We start from the raw sequence: 17193 nt of genomic DNA on the forward strand, positions 1-17193 counted from the left end.
TTTTCAAGTCCTGTAATTGCAGTTCCCTGAAGCTGGCTTCCAGGGGCTCAACAGTGCTGAGATACAGGACTCAAGACCATCAGGTCCTGCGCTGGACTGGGAGTGTCCAAAGGAGCAACCCCCGCAAGAGTGCCTGTGTACCAAGCCCCCCTAAGCTAATTCTGCCAACACTAATATCAGTGTTACCACCTTACTGATACTTCGCAAAAGATGTGAGAATCCGAAACGGGGGAAAAAAAAAAAAAGTCAAATAAGGGAGAACCAGACCTTAAGGTGTTACCAGTACATGTACTCCTATTGGCAGTGGGACTCTTGTCCCGGACACACCTGTCCCAAACTGTTGTAGAACTTGGAATCTAGTGGATTCCCCTGCAGAGTTCCCCTTGCCACTATCCAATACCTGGAATATGTACTGGCGATAAAGACAGCACTTGTACTGTCCCAGACAGAATGTGGTACACCTCCCTGAGTCGCATGACCTCTGGTGCCGCCCTGGTGGTTGATAGATATATACAGTTGCTATAAAAAGAATGTGAACCCTTTTGTAATGATATGGATTTCTGCACAAATTGGTCATAAAATGTGATCTGATCTTCATCTAAATCACAACAATAGACAATCAGTGTCTGCTTAAACTAATAACACACAAAGAATTAAATGTTCACATGTTTTTATTGAACACACCATGTAAACATTCACAGTGCAGGTGGAAAAAGTATGTGAACCCCTAGACTAATGAGATCTCCAAGAGTTAATTGGAGTGAGGTGTCAGCCAACTAGAGTCCAATCAATGAGATGAGATTAGAGGTGTTGGCTACAGCTGCCCTATAAAAAAAACACACGCCAGTTCTGGGTTTGCTTTTCACAAGAAGCATTGCCTGATGTGAATGATGCCTCGCACAAAAGAGCTCTCAGAAACTTACGATTAAGAATTGTTGACTTGCATAAAGCTGGAAAGGGTTATAAAAGTATCTCCAAAAGCCTTGCTGTTCATCAGTCCACGGTAAGACAAATTGTCTATAAATGGAGAAAGTTCAGCACTGCTGCTACTCTCCCTAGGAGTGGGCGTCCTGTAAAGATGAATGCAAGAGCACAGCGCAGACTGTTCAATGAGGTGAAGAAGAATCCTAGAGTGTCAGCTAAAGACTTACAAAAGTCACTGGCATATGCCAACATCCCTGTTAGCGAATCTACGATACGTAAAACACTAAACAAGAATGGATTTCATGGGAGGATACCACAGAGGAAGCCACTGCTGTCCAAAAAAAACATTGCTGCAGGTTTACAATTTGCACAAGAGCACCTGGATGTTCCACAGCAGTACTGGCAAAATATTCTGTGGACAGATGAAACTAATGTGTGGAGAAAATGAGGCACAGCACACCAACATGAAAACCTCATCCCAACTGTGAAGTATGGTGGTGGGGGCATCATGGTTTGGGGCTGCTTTGCTGCGTCATGGCCTGGACGGATTGCTATCATCGAAGGAAAAATGAATTCCCAGGTTTGTCAAGACATTGATCCTGCTTAGGCTTCAATCAACCGAGATCAGGCATGATCAAGGTGATGCGGTCGCAGTCTGATGAAAAATGAAAGCACTAGGAAACACTGCAATGCCAAACACCTAGGGATGCACCGAAATTTCGGCAGCCAACAATAAACTGCCGAAAATGGTGTTTTTGGCACATTGCCGATAGGAAAATATTGCCAATAATGGGGCCGAAGCCTGGGCAGGCCCCCGCCCCCTGGTGACGCCCATTGCGGGGGTGTCTTCCTGGCTTTCCCCAGTCCTCCCTCCCACAGAGGGGCGATCTCCGTGTGTCACGGAGCTGAATTGCCCAGGCGACTGCAGTAACAATTTCCCGCCTCCTGTGACAGACCGATCCATTGGCAGGACATTTAATCAGCGTGACGTGATCACAGGAGACAGGACATTGTTACTGCAGCCTCCCGGGCAATTCAATTCACAGCTCCAGGACACGCGGAGATCGCTGCTCTGATCCGGGAAAGGCTGCATCCAGACACTGGCAAGCTGCATATGACGGGCACAGGCAGGCGGCATCTGATGGGCAGAGGCAGGCAGCATCGATCTCTTGTATCATGTCTGCAGTCTCTGATCGTCTCCTGTAGTAATCTGCAATCTCTGACCATCTCCTGTACTATGTCTGCAGTCTCTGACCATCTCCTGTACTATGTCTGCAGTCTCTGACCATTTCCTGTATGATGTCTGCAGTCTCTGACCAGATGGTATCAGATAGTTAGAGACTGAGGACATGATACAAGAGATGGTTAGAGACTTTTGGACTGATTTTTCTTGAGCTTTTCTTGCACCAAAGGTGCGAACAATAAATTCATAAAATTGATGATATTAATTAAAAAGTCGACTATATTACAATTGTATATAAAAAAATAAATATTTTTTAAAAACTGTTTATTTTCGGTATCGGTTTTCAGCCTAGTGCACACTTCATTTTCGGTACCAAAATTTCCATTCGGTGCACCCCTACAAACACCACAGTGGCTCAGATGCACCTGACACCACTGTCCACTGGGAGATGTGGACACCGCCAGATCCAGATTGAACCTGAGCGCGGTGCCCCTGATTCCCCCGGCTGCCGCTCTTTTCTGGAACCATTTAACTGGTATAACAGGTAAATAATGCAGCAACTATATTATCCAACCTAATATACAGTCCTCCCAGGATGCAAGCCTAAAACAATGTTGGTTTACCTCTATGCAACCCCTTAGGTATGCAAGTATCTAGGTATAACAAAAAAGAGAGAATATAGTTCCCCCAAGAGGACCACTTCTAGGACACAGTAATTGATTCAAAAAAGATTTATTATATTGAAAAAACACACACAAATAATGAAAAAGAGGGGACTAACAGTTTACCACACAGGTAGTTTAAAAATAGGACAACGTTGTCATATGTTAAAAAGAAGGGGAATCGCAGCTGTGCATACCATTCACACCCACATTCCCAGTACCCAAATTGAAACAATCACTAGTCAAACATTAGCACTTGTAATTGCAGACTTATATAGTAGTATAAGTGCCGGTTCACACTGCTGCGCTGTGAATTTGTTCCGTTTTTTTGTCCTGTGTGAGGTGCGATTTTACGGCAAATTTACCGAGATTTTAACGTGATTTTACCACGAATTTCAGGAGTTGGTCATAGCTGCGATTGATGTTCCAGCCAATGGAATCATAATGTAAAAAAAAAAAAAAAAGAAGTGTTAACTTCCTGTGTACTTCCTGGTTTTTGTGGAGAGTAGTGTGGTGGAATTCGCACATATCTGAACCAACAATGCGATTCCAAAACGATTTACATTGATGTCTATGGAGGCTAAATTCGCAACACAATGCTGTAAACTCGCACAAGACCCTTTTTTTAATCGCATCGCATTCATAGGGGAATCGCAAAGCATGTATGTGAACGACGGTCATTGAAAACAACGACTATGGATGACATGCGAATTTAAAATGTTTTTGATGCATCACATTCGTTATGAACTCACATCAGTGTGAACCGGCACTAAAGCTCAATTCTCAGAAGCCAAAGTTATGATACTGACGCAGTTACAGAGCAACTTGGTTGTAGACTAAAAATAGGGAGTCAAAATACCCATGTAGATGTAGGTGTTAGGTGAACTGGTGAGTTCTTAGCTGCCATGTACTCAAAAAACACACAAGGTATCGTTATTGCTGTCCACAAATGGATTATGATCAGTCCCTTTGGATTTTGAATAACTAGACAGATTACACCTGGTGAAGCAGGGAAGTAATTATATTGAAGCTGAGGTAATCAAAAAGGAGCAGGCTTAGCACTGGTTCACACAGGGGCAAAACGACTTGCAGGTTGACTCACCAAGGTGACCTGCACACGACTTCAGTGGCGACTTGCAAAACAACTTCTGTATAGAAGTCAATGCAAGTCGCCTGAAGTCGCCCCAAAAATACTTGCGTCACTCCTATTAGAACGGTTCCGTAGTAGAGAACGGGAAGAGACTTGTCAGGCGGCTAGGTCGCCTGACAAGTCGCCCCTGTGTGAACCGGGGCTTAGGCATTGAGTCACTTTAACAGTGTGGATACATCTCCAAAGGCTGTCAGATGGGGAGGCTGAAAACCGGGGACAGGAACAAACACAGTTGTGTAAATAGACTTAGTTCAAGACACGCTCGCCATGTTATACATCCGGTCGTTTCACTGTACCTCTACCCATCAGTCCGGATTAACACATGCTCAGGGTGAGCCGATATCCTGACGCCTTGAGGTTTTCCACTGTGTATAAAGTGCCATTCATGCAGGTTTGTTTTAGTTCCAATCATTGGATTTCAAGCTGTCGTTCCTTTTCCATCTTCCTGCTTCACATGTGCAGCAAACAGGTAATGCCCCAGTCAACGTGCTGATGTCACGCTGACATGTTTTCACTAGCCAATCAATGCTATTGTATAACCATGTATATTCAAGCAAATACGTATAAACATGCATCTTTATGCAATCATGAATAACCATGTCTATTTATTCAAACATGCATCTTTATGCAACCATACATCTTTATGCAATCATGTATAACCATGTATATTTATGCAAACATGAATAACCATGCATCTTTGTGCAACCATGCATTCTGTGCAACCATGCATTCTGTATCTTTATGCAAACATGTAAAACCATGTATTTTTATGCAAACATGAACATGCATCTTTGTGCAACCATGATCATGTAGCTTTATGCAAACACGTATAACCATGTATATTTATGCGAATATGTAAAAACATGCATCTTCTGCAAACATGCGTTTCAGCAACCGTGCGTTCCAGCAAGTTTGCAAGCAAGCACCTGCTTAACTGTAGTTGGCCCCATACTAGCCCTGCAAGATTTAGCCAAGCACATATGCACTGTTCTGGAGATACAACTCCTTAAACGCTCATGCTCATGTTTTTCCCAAACGTGTATAAACATGCATTTAAGCAACATGTTTGCAAGCATGTATACTATGCTGCACCTACCTACAGAGCAGTCAACAACACTATAATGTGAACTGCATAGTTGCCAACATTGCAAAAAAAATATGTGGGACACTTTTTTGGCTGTAGGCGGAGCCGTGCAATAATTAGGGGGCGGGGCATTCGTTTGTAGGCGCGTCCTAGCAAAAAATTATAAGTGCGACACGCGAAGCGCGCCGAGGCGAAAAATGGCCGTGGCTTACGTGTAAAAGTGCGCGTGGCTTAAATGGGCGTGGCTCAAGAGGGTGTGATTAGAGTCTGAGATAAATGAGGGATGGAGAGGGAAAGGGGGAGAGGGGGAGAGGGGGAATGACGGGACAGCAGCCCCAGATCCTACACAATAGAAATATGTGTATTCTAGAAAGTTTAACAATCAGCAGATAAAGATACTCCAAACGCCAGGTGTTAACGCTTCAATCATCCCGGCACCATGGTTGTTATGGTGTCAGGATGATTGAAGCGCATTATTTCTATTATTACATTGTAATATAAAATTAAATCATACAACTCACCATAATGCCGAATCAGTGGGATCCCTGAGCGTGTCACTAGCCACGTCGCCTGCCACCAGCAGAGTCTGTCCTTGCATCAGCTGCCCCCGGCAGAGTCTGTATAGACCCCTTCAGTGCAGACCCCCTCCATCAGTGCAGACCCCACCTCTATATTAGTGCAGACCCCCCCCCTCTATTAGTGCAGCCCCCCCTCTCAGTGCAGCCCCCCTCTATTAGTGCAGACCCCCCCTCAATGCAGCCCCCCTCTATAAGTGCAGACCCCCCCTCTATAAGTGCAGACCCCTCCATCAATGCAGCCCCCCCCCCCAATTAGTGCAGCCACCCCCCCTCAATGCAGCCCCCACTCAATTAGTGCAGCCCCCCCTCACCCCCCCGCTCACCCCCCTTCAGTGCAGGTGCGGCCGGCCGGTGTTCTGCCTGCCGAGAAAGTTCCCCTCGGCAAGTATGGACCCCCTGTACTGCGCAGGCGCAGCGCTTGCGCAGTACGGGGCAGGGGAACTTAGTTTCGGCAAGACACGCCGCGCCGTCGCAGTTGTCTTCTCCTTCAGTGGAGAGGGGAGGGGCCGTGCAGCCGCTTCATTGGCTGCACGGATCGAGCCCCCTTCCTCTCTCCACTACACAAGACAGTCACTAGGGGGAAGATCGAGCGGTGGCACCGGCCGCCATTTTGCGGGAGCCAGCTGCTCCAAAACAAAAAAAAAAAAACATTCCCGATTTTCCTTATGGAAAATCCCGATTTGGGACACCCTCCATCCGGGACGAGGGTCCCAAAATCGGGATTGTCCCGGGAAAATCGGGACTGTTGGCAACTATGGAACTGCTAACCATCTAGGGGTGTATCAACTTACAGTTGTACAGTCCCCCCGGATAAGCAGTAAATATGCAGCATATAATCATGACTTGTCTTCACACAGTTCTCCCATAGTAAGTACTCACACTTTGTTAGTATCCACGGGCTGCTGCTGTGTCTCCGGGAAGCCTACTGAACCTGTTGCCACATGGCATGGCCGCCGTTCCTGCCTATATAAAAATAGGCCATACTGAGCGATCCTGCACCCTCTAGTGGCTGGAGGAGAAACAGCAGCCCACATGAGTAAGAGTACATAGCAAGATTAAACAGACCATTGCTCCCAGTGGCCTCCGGAAAAACAGACAGTCAGAACTCTTTTTTTTATCAAAAAAAGAGAAACTGCAAACAAATGCAGACTTACAATTCCTGCTGCAGAACTCTGAACATAACAGGGGTCCAATCTTCACCAATCACGGCGAGAGCTTTGTCATAAAAGACCTTCAGAGACTGGGTCCCCCCTTAATCTGTGGTCTACTCTAGGGCTGCAACTAACGATTATATTCATAATTGATTAGTTGGCCGATTATTATTTCGATTAACCAATTAATCGGTTAATAACCTTTAAAAAAAAAGTGTGGTGTATAATTTACTTAGTATGTAAAGTTTAAAAAAAGGCAATTTATTTTTAAATATCTCTATGCAGTAGTAAATGTAAATAACCAACTATATGGTTACGGAGCAAAATCTCTAATCCACTGAGAATAACAGACAGAAGAGATATACTGTATATACTATTAGAGAAGATATATACTAGGTATGTATATACTATTAGAGGAGAGATAGTATATACAGTATATATCCTCTAACAGTATATTAAAGGGTGAATCTGGTAAATATCAGACTCAGATCAATTTTTTTTTTATTTTCATAAAACAAACAATATCTTCCTTCAAAGAAAAAAATGTCATTTTAAGAACGTTCGTTCAATTTTCTAATCGTTAGTGGGGTCAAATCGACATTCATTTTCAACCACAGTGATGGGAAAATTTGGAAATAGAAAATTTCTTGGTCAAAGGAATTTTCAGACAGCGTATGTGGTTTTCGTTCAGAAGTTACATTCATTTTAAAAACAGAATGTTAAAAATAAGTGAAAATTTCATGAAATGAAAAATTCTTTCATTGAGTGAAATTCACCGAGTGTATTCACCCCCCTTGTTATGAAGCCCATAAAAAGCTCTGGCTGGTGCAACCAATTACCTTCAGAAGTCACATAATTAGTGAAATGATGTCCACCTGTGTGCAATCTAAGTGTCACATGATCTGTCATTACATATACACACCTTTTTGAAAGGCCCCAGAGGCTGCAACACCTAAGCAAGAGGCACCACTAACCAAACACTGCCATGAAGACCAAGGAACTCTCCAAACATGTAAGGGACAATGTTGTTGAGAAGTACAAGTCAGGGTTAGGTTATAAAAAAAAATCCAAATCTTTGATGGTTCCTAGGAGCACCATCAAATCTATCATAATCAAATGTAAAGAACATGACACAACAGCAAACCTGCCAAGAGACGGCCGCATACCAAAACTCACAGACCGGGCAAGGAGGGCATTAATCAGAGAGGCAGCACAGAGACCTAAGGTAACCCTGGAAAAGCTGCAGAGTTCCACAGAAGAGACTGCAGTATCTGTACATAGGACGACAATAAGTTGTACGCTCCATAGAGTTGGGCTTTATGGCAGAGTGGCCAGAAGAAAGCCATTACTTTCAGCAAAAAACAAAATGGCACGTTTGAGTTTGCGAAAAGGCATGTGGGAGACTCCCAAAATGTATGGAGGAAGGTGCTTTTGTCTGATGAGACTAAATTTGAACTTTTTGGCCAAAAAAAACTATGTCTGGTGCAAACCCAACACATCACAACACATCACCCAAAGAACACCACAGTGACTGTGGTGGCAGCATCATGCTGTGGGGATGTTTTTCAGCAGTTAGGACTGGGAAACTGGTCAGAGTTGAGGGAAAGATGGATGGTGCTAAATACAGGGATATTTTTGAGCAAAACCTGTACCACTCCGTGTGTGATTTGAGGCTAGGACAGAGGTTCACCTTCCAGTAGGACAATGACCCCAAACACACCACTAAAGCAACACTTGAGTGGTTTAAAAGGAAAAATGTAAATTTGTTGGAATGGCCTAGTCAAAGCCCAGACCTCAATCCAATAGAAAATCTGTGGTCAGGCTTAAAGATTGATGTTCACAAACACAAACCATCTAACTTGAAGGAGCTGGAGCAGTTTGGCAAGGGGTAATGGGCAAAAATCCCAGTGGTAGGATGTGGCAAGCTCAGAGACTTATCCAAAACGACTTGGAGCTGTGATAGCTGCAAAAGGTGGCTCTACAAAGTATTGACTTTAGGGGGGTGAATTGATATGCACATTGACTTTCTGTTATTTTGTCCTATTTGTTGCTTGCTTCACAATAAAAAAAACATCTTCAGAGTTGTGAGCATGTTCTGTAAATTAAATGATGCAAAACCTCAAACAATCCATGTTAATTCCAGGTTGTGATTCAACAAAACACAAAAAATGCCAAGGGGGGTGAATACTTTTGGGCGCCAATAGCTCCCGCGGCCGATTCTCGGGAAACAGAGATCCAGGGGAGTAGCTGCTGTCATGCACATTGCTGGATTGCGATCGGGTTCAGGCAAGTATTATGGGGGCCTGTGGGGGGAGCAGCATACTGATGGATTTTTACCTTCATGCATACTGTAAAATGCCTTTAGAAACACTAAGTATATTACCGTTATCTGAAGGCACTGTATAAATATAAAGCTGCCTAATCAAAAATGTTAAAAAAGGTAACAATTTCCACGGGGTATACTATAACACAGCTGTATTCTCCACCATAGTTGTCTGTATACTGCTAGCGCATCCAGGTAGTGAAGAAGTCACAGTAGTGATCTCATCCCAGGGTAAGTGCTCGGGCTTGAGAAGCAAATCTCCAGGCCCAAAAATGGTCACCGGGGGAAACAAAGGTCATTAATGCATAAGCTCCCACATTTTCTGACACAACGCTTACACAGGTTTTGGATAAAAAGTACGGAGTGGGTGACAGGGTTTTTTTTTTTTTTTTACATGAAAACCCTGAATGGGCACAGTGATAAAGAAGTTAAAGCGGAGTTCCACCCAAAAGTGGAACTTCCATTCATTGTACTCCTTTCCCCCTCTGGTGCCACATTTGGCACCTTTCAGAGGGGGGACAGTATACCTGTCTTTCACAGGTATCCTGTTCCCACTTCCGGAAGCCTCAGGTATTGACGTCACCGCTCAGGCTCCCTCCTCCTCCCCCAGCCGCCGGGCCAGTAAGAGAGAGGGGCGGAGCCTCATGCATGCGCAGTAGGGTTCCCAGCGTGAAGCCGTAAGGCTTCACTGCCGGGTTCCCTTACTCGCAATGGAGGCGGCATGCACCCGACAGCTGATGGAAACATCAGATGCGGTGCCGACATCGCTGGACTCCAGGACAGGTAAGTGTCCGATTATTAAAAGTCAGCAGCTACAGTATGTGCAGCTGCTGGCTTTTAATTTTTGCAGCAGTGGGCGGACCTCTGCTTTAAAGTCTAGATTTGACGTTGGGTCCACCTTTAATTTATCCATTTCCATTTTCTTATGGTTGAACACGATGGACACGTGTCTTTTTTTCAACCGAGCTAACAATGTAACTGAGTGCAAGGAGAGCCACAGATGATTAGCACAGCATAACACAGGCAAATTTATCAGAGACCTGACAATGAAAACAGAAGGCATTCATTCATTCAGTGCCTCCCAGAGAATGGAGATACTTTGTAAGGCTGAAAAGCAATATGTTCTCTGAACGTAATTAATTAATGTGCTCCATGCTTAAATTCTAAAAATCAGACAATCCTCATTACCAAGACAACTTTTCGTGTAGCAAATCTAGGGCTCAGATGTGGAGATCAAACAAAGCATTAGCAGCTGGAGCAATGGCTGGATCTACGCACATATATTTGGGCTCTCACTAAAAACTGACAAAGAATACGGATTTATTAGTCTTTTTTTAAAAGTACAGACTCACAGCAGAGAGATCAAGAAAACACAGTATATGCTGTTCAGAATTATGTAGTATCAAGGCTGAGCGCTAATATTCAATTCTGTATTAAATTTGAGGGCCACCCTGAAAAAAAAAAAATCACCAAAAATCCTAAAAAAAAAATTTTAAAAAACATTTGAAAAATAAAAAAATTTTAAACTTACCTAAACCTTTGTTGCTAGGCAGTCTTCTTAATCTGCCTCTTCCTTTTCCACGGCGTGTTCTGCTCCTCGTTGAGTGGCCCCGTTGTCTTCTGGGAACTGTGTGTGTTCTCAGAACACCACTGGGCCATTCACAGAGCGCCGCACGTGCGCAGCAGGAAACTGGAAGTGAAGCCGCAAGGCTCCACTGCCTGTTTACCTTAAATAGGATGGCAGTGCCGGGACCCGAGAGCCGAGGAATGTGTCGGCCTCGGGCGGCCGACATCAAGGGCACCCAGGACAGGTAAGTACTTATTTACAAACAGTGTCTGTAGCTGCTGACTTTTAAAAAAATTTTTCTACGGCCGTAATCCCGCTTAAAATACGACATCCCCTGCATCTTTCTAAAATGCAATATATCCTTTCAACGAGCAAGGGCCATAAGCTGCACCCTAAAGGAATTTAGCACTTTTGTTGTTACTGTTAAATGTCAAAGTTAGAAAAAACAAAAAAAACAAAAAAAACAAAAACAAAAAAAAAAAAACACACTGAAAAGAAAGCCTAACAATTATTCAAATCAACACTAATGCAAAAGATGTAATATTTCACATCATATTGGAGCATAAAGTGAAGTGTGTTTTGTTCTTCTTCTTAATTTGATTAACCATTTCAGCTCCCTTTCATGACCAGGCCATTTTTTGTGAAACGGCAGTGCGTTACTTTAACAACTGCGCCGTCATGCAACGCTGTACACAAGTAAAATTTATGTCCCTTTTATCCCACAACTAGAGCTTTCTTTTGGTCAAATTTGATCATCTCTGCAGTTTTTATTTCTTGCGCTATAAACAAAAAATACAGACAATTTTGAAGAAAAAAAAATTTTTTTTACTCACTGCTATAAAACATCCAATAAAATATTTTTAAAAAAATCTAATTTCTTCATCAGTTTAAGTCAATATGAATTCTGCAATATAATTTTTGGTAAAAAAAAATAAGTGAATGTTGATTGGTTTGCACAAAAGTTATAGTGTCTACAAACTATAGGAAATATATTTCTGTAAACTGTATATCCCGTCATAACCTTTAATATTGTGCTTCGCCGCGAATAAATGGGCAACTTCAATCACAGAGGTGCCAGCTAAGCAGGCATTAACAATTTGCCCTCTTTGAAACTCGCTAAGCACTGACAAGACTCGAATTTCTGGCAATGCACGCAGTGAATGGCAAAAGTGAGGCTTCCTACCTGTTAGCTAGGGGTCTCATGACACAGCGGAAGCAAAAGAATGTTACATCACTTTCGCTTACGCGAAACATGTCATCCCTTTTCACTCCCGCAAATCATTTAGCATTTCCATATTTTTGTCTAACTCCTGTAAGTTACATAGTTACATAATATGTCAGTATTACCTTGTATATTCCTGTATGTTGTGGTTGTTCAGGTGCTTATCTAACAGTTTCTTGAAACTATCGATGCTCCCCGCTGAGACCACCGCCTGTGGAAGGGAATACCACATCCTTGCTGCTCTTACAGTAAAGAACCCTCTAGGTAGTTTACGGTTAAACCTCTTTTCTTTTAATTTTAATGAGTGGCCATGAGTCCTGTTAAACTTCCTACAGCAAAAAAGTTTTACCCCTATTGTGGGGTCACCAGTACGGTATTTGTAAATTGAAATCAAATCCCCTCTCAAGCGTCTCTTCTCCAGAGAGAATAAGTTCAGTGCTTGCAACCTTTCCTCATAACTAATAACCTCCAGACCCCTTTATTAGCTTTGTTGCCCTTCTTTGTACTCGCTCCATTTCCAGTACATCCTTCCTGAGGACTGGTGCCCAGAAGTGGACAGCATACTCTATGTGCAGCCAGACCAAAGTCTTGTAGAGTGGGAGAATTATTGTTTTACCTCTGCAATTAGTCCCCTTTTTAATGCATGCCAATATGCTGTTTGCTTTGTTAGCAGCAGCATGGCATTGCATGCCATTGCTGAGTGTATCATCTACTAGGACCCCCAGGTCCTTTCCCATCCTAGATTCCCCTAGAGGTTCTCCCTCCAGTGTATAGATTGCAAGTCTTAAAGAAAAACTCTGGGAAAAATAGATACTGTCTAAATACAAGAGACATGTGTATTGTTAGTTGAATCTTGGTGTGCATTGTCCATTTCTTCCACCCCTGTACAGTGATCCATCACAAAACCAAATGCACTTTTCCTCGGCACAGGAGGAAATTAATTAATTAATTGTAATTAAGACTAGTCACTTGTGCAGGGAGACTGGTCTTGTATCCACCCCCTTCCTCTTTTTTTTTTTTTACAGGAAGCCTGCACTTGGTGGACTTGCTCTCTGCACTGAGTATATACAGCTCAGTGATGCCACTACTACTTTCACATCTGAAAAGTAACATCTGAGTTTGCAAAGGCATTTGTCACACACAGCAAATTTATATTCTTAGCTGATATTGAGAAAATATTTAGATGAAAGATTTTATGCCTGGAGTTCAGCTTGAATAACAAAATAATGTATACCAATGACTTTGTGTTTAGTAATATTCTGTGATGTGAGTGGAGACAACCTCCTATATCTCTCTCTGGATATGAATGAACATTAAATTGCTGTCATTTGGTGAATATATGCATCCTAAAAATTCAATAAACAGTTTTTTGGAAAACAAAAATCACAAAAAGGCAAATGATATAATCCAGCAAGCAAGAACAAAGTAAATTCAGGCATGAAATATTCAAAACTTACTAGTTCCGCCTCGCCTTCATTCACCCCAAACACATCTCGTCTCTTCACCGTAAAAATCTCCACATCTCGGCAGTCATCATCCTCATCATCCTCATTTGTAAAGTGAAACGTGGACTGGTCTTTGGCCTTTAATCTCTCACTATCCTCTTCATCCTCTGAACTGTCTTCTCCTTCACTGGAGGGGACACTCCCCTCCTTATCCATTTCCACAGGTGTCCTTCCGTCAAGCTGAGCTTTGAAGCTCTTGATTTCCTCATCACTGTCAGTACCCGGTTCTGCTGGCTTTTCATTTGGTCTTGACACTAAAGGTTGAGAATTCTGTGCTTTCTGGAGGAAACGTACTCTGGGAGCAACAGCAAGACCCAATGACCTTGACAATGACAAAATGTTCAAACTAAGTACAAAACCACAGACAATTTTTTTTAATAGGGTCACATATCTAGTAGTAGTAGCAGCATTTCAATGCCCTGTGCTGAGGGAACTTAAAAGGATAAGTCCACCCTAAAAACCTGTGGAACATGTAACTGCCATTCCCTGACCCACTTCACCTCTAGTGATAGCGAGCCAGGGATTTTCTCCCCAAACTCGCTGTCACAAGTGGGCCACCCGGCTGTGTCATTTATTCACAGAGTTCTGTGAATGAATGAACAGGAAGTACCAACATCCTTTGCAGCTTTCACCTTGTAGTGCTCAACAAACTACCAGGGCCCTGTTGAGTGCCCTAGGTAGTTGATTGTTTCTTCCCATCAGTGTGTAACTGCCTGCCCATACGAGCAGACAGCTTACACAGACAGTCTGCAGAAGTCCTGCATTGCCCCCGCAATCTGCTGATTGCGGGTGCAATGTTTTGCAGGCTCCTAGTAAAAAAAATAAATGTGAATTTTTTTACCTGTTAAAAGATGTTTATTTATTTATTTATTTATTTTTACAAAGGTGAACTTATCCTTTAACCTAGATCCCACCATTTGACAGATGGCTCCCGACACTTTCACGGTTCCTAGCTAACAGGCAAGGATGTCAAGGACAGCTCCGATTCCCTTTGACAATGATGAACCAGAGTGCTTCCTGATCATGTAATCAGGATTTCTTTCAGTACAGCAAGTCATGGAAAATTTCTTTAATGGTGACAAAGATTACATCTTCAATGTTTGAATTGTTGGCTGTGTTTTCTGGTCTCAGAGACAACAGCTCCAAAACATCGCAGAGACGTTAAGCGATAGAGAATCTCCCTGATGGGTTTCTATTTCTGTCTGTGACCCTAATAAATTTTAACTCTCCACCAGTATCTCCAAAACCTGCCTGTTCAAACAAACAGAATATCCTTATTTATTACACCGTGAGTAGGATGGAGGCTGTAAGATGACCAGGAAGCTGCAAAACTGAACCAGGACAACGGGGTGCCACCTACCTGGCAAGAGTGGCTATACAGAATTATAAATCCTTTAACAGGAAAAACATATAAAATATAGAGACACATATATTCAAATGTATTAAGCCACTTGCTTGCTTGGAGTTCCAATATCAGGCGAAGTGTATTTCATACCCTCCTGTGAAAATCGCATCTACTAAAGTTATCCTATGCCATAGCTCAAAATAGTCCTGCATTATACCCCACCCTTCACAGGCACCCCAGTCTCAGTAACATCAATTGAAGGCCTGTCTGCAGTCCATGGATATGGCCATTGGATGTCAGTTCTATGTCACAAATCCTAAAATAACTTTCCTGGGTACTCTTGTCATGTCCATTAAAGAGAAAAGTAGTAACACTCCTTAGCTACAAGCCTCAATTATTTTTCTCCCCAATGTCCTTATAGGAGCAAAAAGCTGCACTGCTAACTCATCTACTGTTTCTGCTGTGAAAGAAATTTCGCAGCCAATGTCCTTGGCATAATACTAACTTTTCTGCCACGTACTCACATTTCTCAGGCCTCGATAAGAAGCTAGCCAGTCTATGTACTGCTTACAATTGTAATAATATTGTGGTACTTACGAGAACATGTTCATAAAAGCCTCAAATGCGCTGAATAAACAGAACACTTATTTGGAAAGATGCTCAGTATCTTTTTGGTCTGTTCCCTACGGCAGTATAATAATAATTTGGAACCACTGATCAGTATTAGGATAGGAGTTTCCTATCGATAACATTTCCAAGACACAGTTTGCACAAGTGCTGCCATAATACCCAACTAGGTTATAACTAAAAATGTTAAAGTAAGGTCGGGGAAAACTTAAAGCCCAGCTCGTCTAAGTTCCTTTGGGGAGATTTCCCTTCGCTTTTTGTCTAGACACACCAGGAAGAGGAAATATCTCCAAAAGAAGGTGTCAGGGAAATAGGCTAGCAAACCAGCACAGGCAAGGCCGCGCTAACGCGCATCAACGCACACGGGTGTGCAATGTTTCTACTAGGCGGACGCCTGGCACCAAATTCGGACGAATGCGCGTGCGTAGCAACGTCGCGATGTTACGAACGCACGAACGGTGTGCGTACGACGTGATACTACGCCTTGTCTATTTAAACGTCCCACTGATGGTGCCACATTGCTGGATTATCGTCAGCTCTTCCTGTGTTCCTGTGATTGTGTTTCCTGTTATCCTGACTTCCTGTTGTCCTGACTTCCTGTGCACCGACCCGGCTTGTTATCGACTCCTCTGGACCTCCTGGCTTATTCAACCGGCTTGCTTCTGAATCTCCCTGCCTGCTTCCTGCATCTGACCCCGGCTTGGCTAAACGGACTCCGCATTCCTCTGTCTCCTGTACCTGGACTTGTTGCTTTGATTCTCGGACTGCTTACTGTGTTTGACCCCCTGGCCTGGCTTCTGATTTTCCTATTGGACTTCCATTGGTCCCATCCTTGGACCCTAAGCACGTTGCCTCTACGGACTTTCTCTATCAAGCCACCAACACCGGCTCCTACTTCCAGGCAACCCGTGCTTCTGTGAGCACCACATCCCTGTACCATATTCAGGGTTGTGCTGCACTCGGCCGCAAGGGGAGCCCTCTCAGCAACTCGGTCTCCTACCAAGGTCCTGACAGTATAATCCAGCCATGTCAGAGACCGACGGAGGTGACTCCCCGATGAAGGCCATTCTCCAGCAAATCACGGCCTTTACCCCAGTCATTCAGAAGCTTCAGGAGGAATACTTCCGGTTGGAGGAACGTCTGCAGCACCTACCTGAGTCATCCTCCTCCTCGGTTCAAGGTCCACCTCCAGCGGCAGCTGCTGGGATCATGGTCCCTCCAGAACCACGTGTCCCAATGCCAGAATGTTTCCGTGGCGATCGAAGAAAATTTAGGTCTTTTAAAAACTCCTGCTACTTATACTTTGACTTGCAACCACAGACTTTTTGCAGTGAAACAGTCAAGGTGGGGTTCACTATCTCCCTATTACGTGGTGAACCACAGACCTGGGCCCATGGCCTGTTGGAACGAAGCAGTCCCTCCATCAACACTATGGATCAGTTCTTTGAAGTCATGGCTCGGTTATATGATGATCCCCTACGGGTAGCCTCTGCCGAAGCAAATCTACATTCCCTCCGTCAGGGTCAGCGCCCTGCGGAGGACTATACAGTGGAGTTCCGCACATGGTCCATGGATTCTGGTTGGAATGAGGCAGCATTAAAATACCAATATCGAATGGGGTTATCAGAGGCCCTCAAGGATGAGTTAGCCAGGTTACAGGGTCCGGCCACACTTGAAGATCTCATCCAGTTAACTATTCAGCTTGACAGACGTTTACGGGAACGTCAGGGTGAACGTGACTAGGCCTCTTGTTCCACTCGGAACCTGCCCCAAGTTCAGTCTGCATCAGCTCCCTTACAAGTCGGCATGTTCCATCCAGCATTAACTCCTGGGGTGAGACTTTATCGCCGGCAGGCGAGACTTTGCTTCTAC

General features: G+C 43.7%; 1 protein-coding gene across 1 annotated transcript in view; it reads right to left on the minus strand.

Moving 5' to 3' along the window:
- The window catches only part of DDX10 (DEAD-box helicase 10), a 421792-nt gene that overhangs the window by 319839 nt on the left and 84760 nt on the right, over positions 1-17193 (minus strand). The window contains exon 13 of the mRNA XM_073613492.1: positions 13302-13671. Coding sequence (XP_073469593.1) covers positions 13302-13671 — 370 coding nt within the window. The remainder of the gene's footprint in view (positions 1-13301; positions 13672-17193) is intronic.

The sequence above is a fragment of the Aquarana catesbeiana genome, linkage group LG02 (genome assembly GCF_042186555.1).
Source record: "Aquarana catesbeiana isolate 2022-GZ linkage group LG02, ASM4218655v1, whole genome shotgun sequence".
NCBI lineage: Eukaryota > Metazoa > Chordata > Amphibia > Anura > Ranidae > Aquarana > Aquarana catesbeiana.